Source organism: Hylobates moloch, unplaced genomic scaffold (genome assembly GCF_009828535.3).
Source record: "Hylobates moloch isolate HMO894 unplaced genomic scaffold, HMol_V3 SCAFFOLD_12, whole genome shotgun sequence".
Classification (NCBI taxonomy): domain Eukaryota; kingdom Metazoa; phylum Chordata; class Mammalia; order Primates; family Hylobatidae; genus Hylobates; species Hylobates moloch.
Genome location: NW_026652287.1, coordinates 100,511,538 through 100,524,025, shown reverse-complemented (window position 1 = coordinate 100,524,025; position 12,488 = coordinate 100,511,538). Strand labels below are relative to the sequence as shown.

Here is a 12,488-nt window from a genome sequence, read left to right as displayed (position 1 = left end):
AGCCTGGCTAATTGTTTTGTATTTTTAGTAGAGACTGGGTTTCACCACGTTGGCCAGACTGGATTCGAACTCCTGACGTCAAGTGATCTACCCGCCTCGGCCTCCCAAAGTGTTGGGATTACAGGCGTTAGCCACCGCGTCTGGCCAGGAAAACTCTTAGAAGTTGCGCCTGCATACCACTGGACTCAGGTTGCATGACCACATTCCTTTCAAGGCTCAGAATTATTTAAAGGTCCATACCTTTACATTGGAATTATTTCATGTTTGAAATATTTAATTTCCTACCGAGATACGGTACTGTCTCCCTTGTTCTTTGCCTTTCAAAGAGAGACCCCAAGTCCTTCAGAAATACATCCATGGGTTATTAAGCTGAAAAAAGGATTACATGGTTTCTAAAAAATACCACTTCAGGCCAGGCGCGGTGGCTCACGCCTGTAATCCCAGTGGTTTGAGAGGCCGAGGCGGGCAGATCGCATGAGGTCGGGAGTTCGAGACCAGCCTGACCAACATGGAGAAACCCCGTCTCTAGTAAAAATACAAGGTTAGCCGGGCATGCTGGTGCATGCCTGTAATCCCAGCTACTCAGGTGGCTGAGGCAGGAGAATCGCTTGAACCCGGAAGACAGAAGTTGCGGTGAGGCGAGATCGCGCCATTGCACTCCAGCGTGAGCAACAAGAGCAAAACTCTGTCAAAAAAAAAAAAAAAAAGGCCGGGCGCGGTGGCTCACGCCTGTAATCCCAGCACTCTGGGAGGCCGAGGCCGGCGGATCACCTGAGGTCGGAAGTTCGAGACCAGCCTGACCAACATGGAGAAACCCCGTCTCTACTAAAAAATACAAAAGTTAGCCGGATGTGGTGGCTAGTGCCTGTAATCCCAGCTACTCAGAAGGCTGAGGCAGGAGAATCTCTTGAACCCAGGAGGTGGAGGTTGCGGTGAGCCGAGATCGCGCCATTGCACTCCAGCCTGGGCAACAAGAGAGAGACTCCGTCTCAAAAACACAACAAAACAAAAAAGCCTCAGAAGACAGAGAAAATGCATTTACAAATTTTCTAAATAAATGTCCTAGGAAAAGAGACAAAAAAAAGAAATTTCTTTTTTTATTTTCAAGGGAGGAATTATATCTCTCATTTATTTGCTTGTTATTTTGAGACAGTCTCGCTCTGTCACCCAGGCTGGAGTGTGGTGGCGAGATTAGAGCTCACTGCAACCATAAAATCCCTGGCTCAAATGATCCTCCCACCTCAGCGCCCCGAGCAGCTGGGATCACAGGCGTGGACCACCACACCTCACTCATTTTTAAATTTTTAGTAGAGACCACGTCTCACTACGTTGCCCAGGTTAATCTCAAACTCCTGGGCTCAAGCGATCCCCCTGCCTTGGCCTCTGAAAGTGCTGGGATTACAGGTGTGAGCCACCGCTCTGGGCCCTGACTTAATTTCCATGAAATACGAAGTTATCCTCCACTTCCTGTGTGTAATAGGCAGTTCTGCTTGTCACCTTACAGTTTCCATTATCCACTCAAACAACCCAGGACGTTGCTTAGTTTAATAAGCCGTTCTGCCAGTCCCCGCTGCAACCAGCGCCCCACTCCACCCCTTTACCGAGGTCCCTGCCCCTCTCCCCCGCCCTGCCCCAGACTGAGGGGAGGTCGCCCCGCCTGCAGGACGCGCGACTCTACCTGCTCAAAAAAGGCGCTTTGGATTAAAACCATTTTCAATTTAAGAAGAAAAACTACTCAGCGTTCAGTACAGGTGGTCCACTACAGTAAGTTGTTTTACCTTCGATTTTTTTGAAATATTAACTTAAAACGGGCAGGAAGCATCCATGTGATATTAGGGGTAACATCGCGGCACATGAAAATCAATCCACCTGGCCGGGCGCGGTGGCTCAAGCCTGTAATCCCAGCACTTTGGGAGGCCGAGGCGGGCGGATCAGGAGGTCAGGAGATCGAGACCATCCTGGCTAACACGGTGAAACCCCGTCTCTACTAAAATTACAAAAAATTAGCCAGGCGTGTTGGCGGGCGCCTGTAGTCCCAGCTACTCGGGAGGCTGAGGCAGGAGAATGGCGTGAACCCGGGAGGCGGAGCTTGCAGTGAGCCGAGATCGCGCCACTGCACTCCAGCCTGGGGGACAGAGCAAGACTCCGTCTCAAAAAAAAAAAAAGAAAATCAATCCACCAACCAGAACCCGGAGGATCCAGTCCTAGAAGGAGAGGATGACAGCAGCAGGCGACATCCATGGCCCATCTGAGAGAGCCCGGACCCCCCCTCCAGGCCCGGCTCTTTAGAATCACACGCCTTCGAGAGCCCGCCCCCTAGACGACGATAACCCTCCGGCCCCGCTCCTGCCCACAGTCCGACCCGGCCCCAGGCAGCCTCCTCCATCTTGCCCCGCCCGAGTCCTGTTCCAGGCCCCGCCCCCACAGCGGCCTCCACCCTCTCGCCCCGACCCAGGCTCCGCCCCCTCTTTGACCTTTCCCGCCTCCCGCCCCGTCCCCGCCCAGTGTCCAGAACCCGTCCAGACAAGGTCCAGGACACCCCCATGGTTGTTCTGCACGCAGCGCCCGAGGCTGACTCAGGTGACCTTTTTTTTTTTTTTGTCTTTCTGCTTCAAACCTGCCTTTCGCAGCACCCTAGCCCCGAGTTCAGCCACAACAGGAATCTGGGTGCTTCGGGACGTTGAAATCCCCACGCGGCTTTGTGCAGTTGTCAGGGAGTCCCAGCTTCGCCATGGGAAGATCGCAGGCCCGGTGGCTCTGCAGCTTTTGTATCGTTTTAGACCGTGTCCTCCACCTTTCAAGACCCTATTGCCCTTTTCGTTAATCCCAGTTGGCAGCTGCTGAGCGCCTCACCCTTCATCCACCCATGTTTCCCAGCTGTCAGCCCCTTTGTTCTCATGAGGGATGACTCCACAGTGTCCATCTTTGCTTGGCATGCTGGATGAGGACTATGAAATTCCTACTTTTATGAGAATTAGATCAATTGTCTGTTTTTGTATAACGTTCACTCGTTTTGTTGCCTCAAATGGGGACACAGTCCACACTTCATGTTACAGTTCTTGGATCTTGCGAGGAAAGAACTCAAGGCGAGTGTCCGAGTGCCGTGAGGAGAGTTTATTGAAAGCTGCCAGTTACACAGTAGGGCGTCCCCAGAAAGCAGGGGGAATGCCTCCTCCTGAAGTGTTTCTTACATACGGGGCCTACGTAAAAGCTAAGGTATGTCTACCTGCCAGTGGCTGACAGTGTAACAAAACTTAATACTTTCTGACTTAAAGCTATCCTTGGCCGGGCGCGGTGGCTCACGCCTGTAATCCCACCGCTTTGGAAGGCCGAGGCGGGCGGATCACCGGAGGTCAGGAGTTCAACACCAACCTGCTGTCTTAAAGGCATACGTTGTCATGGGATATTGGGTCATCTGGACATTGTGTTTCTGTAGGAGTTTGTCCTTGCAGGTATCAATAAGCTGTTTTCCTTAACTGTAAACATCTTATAACCGTGACTCGTGAGTGAGCAGTAAGGAATACGTCTTGCTAGTTTTTTTTTTTTTTTTTTTTTTGAGCCAGAGTCTTGCTGTGTCGCCCAGGCTGGTGTGCAGTGGTGCGATCCCGGCTCACTGCAACCTCCGCCTCCAGGGTTCAAGCAATTCTCCTGCCTCAGCCTCCTGAGTAGCTGAGATTACAGGCGTCCGCCACCACGCCCAGCTATTTTTTTTTGTATTTTTAGTAGAGACAGAGTTTCACCATATTGGTCAGGCTGGTCTTGAACCCCTGACCTCGTGATCCACCCGCCTCGGCCTCCCAAAGTGCTGGGATTATAGGCGTGAGCCACCGCGCCAGGCCTACGTCTTGCTAGTTTTAATGGACTTGAACTTTGTCACCCTGGCTCTCCTAGGTTCCTGCTTAACAGTTTGTCCACTCATGCAACACAGGGTCCTAAGCACAACTATGGACGACACCACTGTCTTGTAATGTATCTGACAGACTGAGCTTCTGCCCCAAGAACATAGAAATAGCAATACTAAGTGAAATATTAGGAAGTTTTATGTATGTATATAATTGATCATTATTTGCAGTTTTAAATTGGCTAAAATCACATAGAATGGGTTTTTATTTTAATCAAATGTTCGTAATCTATCTTTCACACAAAGTTGAAGAGCATTTCCTTATGTTGAGTACATATGAAAGAGTTCAGATTTTGGACCTGAGTTTGTGCTTTCCATTACATCTAGTTTTTTTCCTATTCTCTCTTGATTTTTTCTGTGTTCATGAGCTTGTGAACCAAAAGTATCTACTGGGTCTCACTCAATTTAGAAATCTATTTTGCCAAGGTTAAAAATGCCCCCGTGACACAGCCTCAAGAGGTCCTGATGACGTGTGCCCAAGGCGTTCAGGCTGCAGTTCGGTTTTACACGTTTTAGGGAGACATAATACATCAATCAAAACATGTAAGATATATATTGGTTCGGTCTGGAAAGGTGGAGTAACTGGACTTGGGGGGGCTTCCGGGTCACAGGTAGATAACAAAGTAAAGTCCAAGGGTCTGTCATAAACTGGGTTAGGAGAGACGAGAAGATTCCCAGGAGACTTGGTCTCAAGCAATCCTCCCACCTCAGCCTCCCAAGGTGTGTGGACCACAGGTGTGATCCACTGAACATAGTGGAGTCTCCAGCTCAAAAAAACAAAACAAAGATCAACGTACTCTACGGAATTACTTCATCTGACATTTTTTTGAAATGAAATGTTTCACATATTTATTAATGAACCCAGCCAACCAATGCATTCATACCAGATTCAGAGATTAAAAAATATATTCCCAATAAAACATGTCCAACTCTCCAGATAGTGGTGACACTTTCAGCTTGATATGGTAACATGATTGTGACCTTATTACCAGTTTTCATGCGAGTCCACTGGGAAATGGGACAATTTTGCTTTTCTTGGCCAGGACTTCCTTAATCCTGAAAGTCTTGTGAGAAGACATGGCGAGAAGCGGAGTCAAGCACACACCACAATGACAGAAAGAGGAGAAGACGCATGACTTTTTTTTAGACTTTTTTTTTTTTTTTTTTTTTTTTTTTGCCCAGACTGGAGTGCAATGGTGCAATCTCGGCTCACTACAACCTCCACCTTCTGGGTTCCAGTGATTCTCCTGCCTCAGCCTCCCAAGTAGCTGAGTTTGGTCAAAATATGAACTAGAAATGCAGGAATGTGGCCAAAGGTGGGGAGCTTGAATGTTATTACATATTCCTGCTTGACCTTTACTGCCAACACCAACACAAATGGCCAGAAATCTCTTACGTGAAAATCTTCATGATCTCGTGGGAGAACCCTGATATTTGTAAACGCTGCAAAACAGGCTCAAAAAAAAAAAAAAAAGTCAGTCGCAGTGGCTCATGCCTGTAATCTTTCCACGTTGGGAGGCTGGGGTGGGTGGATCAGCTGGGGTCAGGAGTTCTAGACCAGCCTGACCAACATGGAGAAAACTCCTCTCTACTAAAAATACAAAAATTAGCCAGGCATGGTGGCAGGCACCTGTAATCCCAGCTACTCAGGAGGCTGAGGCAGGACAATTGCTTGAACCTAGGAAGCAAAGGTTGCAGTGAGATCACACTACTGTACTCCAGCCTGGGTGACAAGAGCAAGACTCCATCTCAAGTCAAAAATAAAATAAAATATAAAATAAAAATAAATAAAAATACAAAAATTAGCATGGTGTGTTGGTGCACACAACTAATCCCAGGTACTCAGGAGACTGAGGCAGGAGAATTGCTTGAATGCAGGAGGCAGAGGTTCCAGTAAGACGAGATCATGTCATTGCACTATAGGCTGAGTGACAAGAGCAAGACTCCATCTCAAAAAATAAAAATTAAAACCAGGCTGGGTAAAGTGGCTCAAGTCTGTTGGCCAGGCTCATCTCAAACTGCTGACCTCAAGTGATCTACCTGCCTTGGCCTCCCAAAGTGCTGGGATTACAGGCATGAGCCACCGCACCTGGCCCATTCTTCGTAACATTAACACTTTTCATGTCAATTAATGCCTGAACTCAATGTTAACTCAAACTCAAGTCAATGCTGAATTGACTGTAATGTCAATTAAAGCTTTATGATTTTCTATATTCATTTGGAACAATTATCTCAAAAATGAATTTTCTGATCGAGACCATCCTGGCTAACACAGTGAAACCCCGTCTCTACTAAAAATACAAAAAAAATTAGCCGGGCGTGGTGGCTGGCCCCTGTAGTCCCAGCTACTCGGGAGGCTGAGGCAGGAGAATGGCGTGAACCCAGGAGGCGGAGCTTGCAGTAAGTCGAGATTGCGCCACTGCACTCCAGCCTGGGTGACAGAGCGAGACTCCGTCTCAAAATAAAATAAAATAAAATAAATTTTCTAATGTTCTGCATGGAGTGCCCACAGACTGGAGACCTTGCCACACTTATGACATTTGTAAGATTTCTGTCCAGTATGGATTCTCTGATGCCGAATGACTTGTGAACGTGAAGTAAAGGCTTTGCCACAATCATCACACTTGTGAGTTTGTCTCCTGTGTGAATTCTCCTTTGCATAGGATGAAGCTTGACGGAAGACCTTGCCACAGTCATGACGTTTGTAAGGTTTCTCTCCAGTATGAGTTCACTGATGAACTGCAATGTATGAACGATGTCTGAAAAATTTGACACATTTATTACACTTGTAAGATTGTGGGGGAAAGAGAGATCAGACTGTTACTGTGTCTATGTAGAAAAAGGAAGACATAAGAAACTCCATTTTGTTCTGTACTAAGAAAAATTCTTCTACTTTGAGATGCTGTTAATCTGTAACTCTAGCCCCAACCCTGTATTCACAGAAACATGTGCTTTATTGACTCAAGGTTTAATGGATTTAGGGCAGTGTGGATGTGCTTTGTTAAAAATGTGTTTGCAGGCAGTATGCTTGGTAAAATCATTGCCATTCTCCTGTCTCAAGTACCCAGGGACAAAATACACTGCAGAAGGCCACAGGGACCTCTGCCCAAAAAACCCTCGGTATTGTCCAAGGTTTCTCCACACTGAGACAGCCTGAGATATGGCCTCGTGGGAAGGGAAAGACCTAACCGTCCCCCAGTCCAACACCCATAAAGGGCCTGTGCTGAGGAGGATTAGTGAAAGAGGAAGACCTCTTTGCAGTGGAGATAAGAGTAAGTCATCTGTCTCCTGCTCATTCCTGGGAATGGAATGTCTCAGTGTAAAACCCGATCATACATTCTATTTACTGAGATAGGAGAAAACTGCCTTATGGCTGGAGGCGAGACATGCTGGCGGCAATACTGCTCTTTACAGCACTGAGATGTTTGTGTAAAGTCAAACATAAATCTGGCCTATGTGCACACTGAGGCACAGCACCTTTCCTTAAAATTATTTATGACACAGAGTCCTTTGCTCACACGTTTTCCTGCTGAACCTCTCCCCACCATCACCCTATAGTCCTGCCACATCCCCCTCACTGAGATTGTAGAGATAGTGATCAATAAATACTGAGGGAACTCAGACTGGTACTGGCACGGGTCCTCCGTATACTGAGCGCCGGTCTCCTGGGCCCACTATTCTTCCTCTATACTTTGTCTCTGTGTCTTATTTCTTTTCTCAGTCTCTCGTCCCACCTGATGAGAAACACCCACAGGTATGGAGGGGCTGGCCCCCTTCACAAGATCTCTCTTGAATTCTCCAGTGATTTGCAATGGTTGTAGTGTTACTGAAGACTTTGTGAGAATCATTACATTTGTAAAGTTTCCCTACACCATGGATTGCCTGATGGTGAATAAGTGCTGGCTTCCCACTAAAGGCTTTGCCACACTCATTGCACTTGTAAGGTTTCTCTCCAGTATGAACTCTCTGATGTTGTGCAAGGCATGAATCACTCCGGAAAGCCTTGTCACAAACCTTACATTTGTATGGTTTTTCTCCAGTGTGAATTCTCCTATGTCTTTCAAGGTGTTATTTGCAACTGAAAACTTTGTCACATTCTTCACATTTGTAAGGTTTCTCTCCAGTATGAAGTCTATGATGACGTGCAAGGTGTGCTTTTCTACCAAAAACCTTGCCACATTCATTACATGTGTAAGGTTTCTCTCCAGTATGAAGTCAATGATGGCATTGAAGATTTGACTTCTGACTGAAGGTCTTGACACATTTACTACACTTGTACGGTTTCTCTCCAGTATGAACCCTCTTATGGTGTACAAGGCATGACTTTTTCCAGAGAGCCTTGTCACAAACCTTACATTTGTATGATCTCTCCAGTATGAATTCTCCTATGTGTTTCAAGCTGTGATCTGCGAATGTAAACTTTGTCACATTCCTCACATTTGTAAGGTTTCTCTCCAGTATGAAGTCTATGATGATGTGCAAAGTTTTGTCTTCTACTAAAAATCTTGCCACATTCATTACATGTGTAAAGTTTCTCTCCAGTATGAAGTCTATGATGGCATTGAAGGGATGACTTCTGACTGAAGGTCTTGCCACACTCATTACACTTGTAAGGTTTCTCTCCAGTATGAATTGCCTTATGAATTACAAGGCCTGAATTTCGACGGAAGGTCTTGCCACACTCATTATATTTGTAAGGTTTCTCTCCAGTATGAAGTCTATGATGGCATCTAAGGGATGACTTCTCACTGAACATCTTGCCACATTCATTACACTTGTAAGGTTTCTCTCCAGTATGAAGTCTACAATGGCATGTAAGGGATGACGTCTGACTGAAGGTCTTGCCACACTCATTACACTTGTAAGGTTTCTCTCCAGTGTGAAGTCTACAATGGCATGTAAGGGATGACGTCTGACTGAAGGTCTTGCCACACTCATTACACTTGTAAGGTTTCTCTCCAGTGTGAAGCGTATGACGGCACTGAAGGGACGTCTTCTGATGGAAGGTCTTGCCACACTCATTACACTTGTAAGGTTTCTCTCCAGTATGAAGTCTACGATGGCATCTAAGGGATGACTTCCAACTGAAGATCTTGCCACACTCATTACACTTGTAAGGTTTTACACCAGTATGAAGTCTATGATGGCATGTAAAAGATGACATCTGACCGAAGGTCTTGCCACACTCATTACACTTGTAAGTTTTCTCACCAGTGTGACATCTATGATGACATGCAAGGCATCGCTTCTGATTAAAGATCTTGCCACATACATTACATTTATGCTGTTTCTCTCTTGAATGGGTTATGTGATGTCTCTTAAAGAGTGAGCTATAATTAAAGGCTTTGCCACACTCATTATATTGGCAAGGCTTTTCTCTCATGCATACTTCCTGTATTTGTGTGAGTACTGAAGAATGGAGGAAATTTTTCCCATACTTATTAGAAATATGGGTTTTGAGCCTACAAGAAATTCCTTGGGATGTTGAAGGTAAGGAAGCACCACTGATAGACTTGTCCACTTGGTTACTAATTTTCCCTTCGGTCGGAAATATGTGCAGTTCAGGCAGATGCGAATGAAAGCTTACTCCAAGCTGATCTTTAATAGGCTTGTTTCCAGCATGCCTTTGATCACGTTGGTCTGGACTACCAGTCAACTCTTTGGTTTCTGTCATAGGTGCATCATGGCCATTTCTTTCGACTTCTTGCCACTGAAACTCAAAGTGATGAATATCTTTCTTGATTTCTGGGAAGCAAAAATCTCCAATGTGATGACTTTTATGTCTTTCCAATGTCCCTGTGTGGAACTCTTCTCCTGTATTACCATGCCCGGTTGGTAAGAACTCTATCATGGATTTTAAAGAGCTATCTAAAAAATATAAAGACCAATAGGTTTCCAATTAAGTGCAGATGGTAAATAATAGTTAATATTGAAATGTGTAAAAATTACACAAAAAGCAATAGTTATTTTAAAATTCCCAAATGTGATCTTCAAAGTTTAGAAACACCCTGTCTCTACTAAAAATACAAAAATTTAGCCAGGCATGGTGGTGGGTGCCTGTAATCCCAGCTACTTGGGAGGCCGAGGCAGGAGAATTGCTTGAACCCAGGAGGCCGAGGTTGCAGTGAGTGGAGATCATGACATTACACTCCAGCCTGGGCAACAAGAGCAAAATTCTGTGTCAAAAAAAAAAAAAAAGAGTTCAATCAAGAGCCTCATATACCTGAGGCAGTAAGCCTGAATGATGCCCTCCCTAGGAAGAATTTCTATAGCAGTGACTGCTGCTTAGAGAAGTCGATCATTAGTTTATGTGATGACACTGTCACAGTGCCAGTGAGAGATGCTTCTGTGATGCTTCTCAAAAACCAGAACAAAAGGCCAAGCATGGTGGCTCACACCTGAAATCCCAACGCTTGGAGGCTGAAGTGGGCGAATTGCTTGAGGCCAGGAGTTCAAGACCAGCCTGGCCAACATGGTGACACCCTATGTCTAATAAAAATACAAAAATTGGCCAGGTATGGAGGCATGTGCCTGTAATTCCAGTTAGGTTGAGAGGCTGAGGTACATGAATTGCTTGAACCCAGGAGGCAGAGGTTGCAATAAGCTGAGATCATGACACTGCACTCCAGCCTGTTCAACAGAGGGACACTCTGTCTGAAAACAAAGAAAAAGAAAACAAAACCAGAAGCACAGCTGGAAACACTTGTCAGTCAGTGTCATGCTTTCTGTCTCATCTCCTGGGCCACGCTGACAATTCTGCTCAGAACTTCCAGGGGCATCTCTGCCTACAGCAGGATGATGTTCAATTGTATTAGTCAAAGTGTTCATGAATTTTCTGTTTTTATGTAAAAGCACTCCACAGGAGAGTCTCTAAGAAACCATCCATGACAGATAGGAGGGTCATCACTGCAGAAAACAATGACATGTACATCAAAAGCATGTATGCGGCAACATCACAAAAGAGAATACAAAATCAGGAAGAGCCAAGATAGACAAGGGCAGACTCCTCTTGTCTGGAGGGACATTTTCCTCACCCACAAACTCCAGGTTCCTGTAGTTCTCCAACATCACGGCCCTGTATAAAGCCCTCTGTGCAGGGTTCAGGCATGTCCACTCCGCCAATGAGAATTCTATAGCCACATCCCTGAAAGTCAAGCGTCCCTAAAATGAAAAACACATTTCAACAAAACATTATGTAGGAGTAAGTTGTCATCTTCACACGAAATGAGAAAAGAGAAAATAAGTATTGATTTGATCCCAGACTGACAAATCCACATTAAGATATTTTTGAAAAATTTTTCTGTATAATTGCGTTTTATTGTACTTTTTCATGATAGATTTTAAACTCCCCTAAGTCACTGTGGAAGTCTCAGTTTTATGGACAATATAAAAAATATATGGCCTGGCATGGTGGCTCATGCCTAAAATCCCAGCACTTTGGGAGGCTGAGGCAGGTGGATCACCTGAGCTCAGGAGTTTGACACCACCCAGGACAACATGGTGAAACTCCATCTCTACTAAAAATACAAAAAAAAAACCCCAAAAAAAACCAGGTGTGGTGGCGTACACCTCTAGTCCCAGCTACTTGGGAGGCTGAGGCAGGAGAATAACTTGAGAACCAGAGGTAAAGTTTGCAGTGAGCCCAGATCATGCCACTGCACTTCAGCTTGGGCTGCAGAGTAAGACTCCATCTCAAAAAAAAAAAAAATTATTATAGATATATAATAAATTTTATTATAAAATTTATTATATATATATAATAAATCCACACCTGTAATCCCATCACTTTGGGACTAAGGTCAGGAGTTCGCGACCAACCTCTCCAACACGACGAAACTCCGTTATCTACTAAAAATAAAAAAATTGGCTGGGCATGGTCGAGGGGTGTCTGTAATCCCAGTGATTCAGGAAGCTGAGGAAAGAAAATTGCTTGAACTCTGGAGGCAGAAGTTGCAGGAAGCCAAGATCACAACACTGCAATCCCGCCTGGGCAACAGAGTGAAACTCTTTCTAAAAAAAAAAAAAAAAAAGTATATATATATAGCAAATGATGTGTTTTCTACACAAACCCTGGGCTTGGCCGCATGCAGTAGGTCACACCTGTAATCCCAGCACTTTGGAAGGCCGAGGCAGGCGGATCATAAGGTCAAGAAATAGAGACCATCCTGGCCAAATACAAAAATTGGCTGGGCATGGTGGTGCACCTATAGTCTCAGCTATTCGAGAGGCTGAGACAGAAGAATCGCTTGAACTCGGGAGGCGGAGGTTGCAGTGAGCTGAGATGGTGCCACAGCACTCTACCCTGTTGACAAAGTGAGACACTGTCTCAAAAAAAAAAAAAAAAAAAAAAAAAAAAGCCAGGCACCATGGTTCACTTTGGAGGCTGAGGTGGGTAAATCACCTGAAGTCAGGAGTTCTAGACCAGCCTGGCCAACATGGTAAAAACTCGTCTCTACTAAAAATACAAAAATTAGCCGGGCGTGGTGGCATGCGCCTGTAGTCCCAGCTACTCGGGGGGGCTGAGGCAGGAGAATCGCTTGAACCCGGGAGGCAGAGGTTGCAGTGAGCCGAGATCGCGCCATCACAC

The 12,488-nt window shown here is 45.5% G+C and overlaps 1 protein-coding gene across 1 annotated transcript; it reads right to left on the bottom strand.

Moving 5' to 3' along the window:
* Positions 1–3,022: 3,022 nt before the first annotated feature.
* LOC116479587 (zinc finger protein 816-like) lies at positions 3,023–11,885 on the bottom strand. Its single transcript, XM_058425975.1, has 2 exons — positions 11,673–11,885; positions 3,023–11,062 (listed from the first exon to the last, which is right to left on the bottom strand). The coding sequence occupies exon 2, from the start codon at positions 9,750–9,752 to the stop codon at positions 8,253–8,255; it is 1,500 nt and encodes a 499-aa protein (XP_058281958.1). The 5' UTR covers positions 9,753–11,062; positions 11,673–11,885; the 3' UTR covers positions 3,023–8,252.
* Between the last annotated feature and the right edge of the window lie 603 nt (positions 11,886–12,488).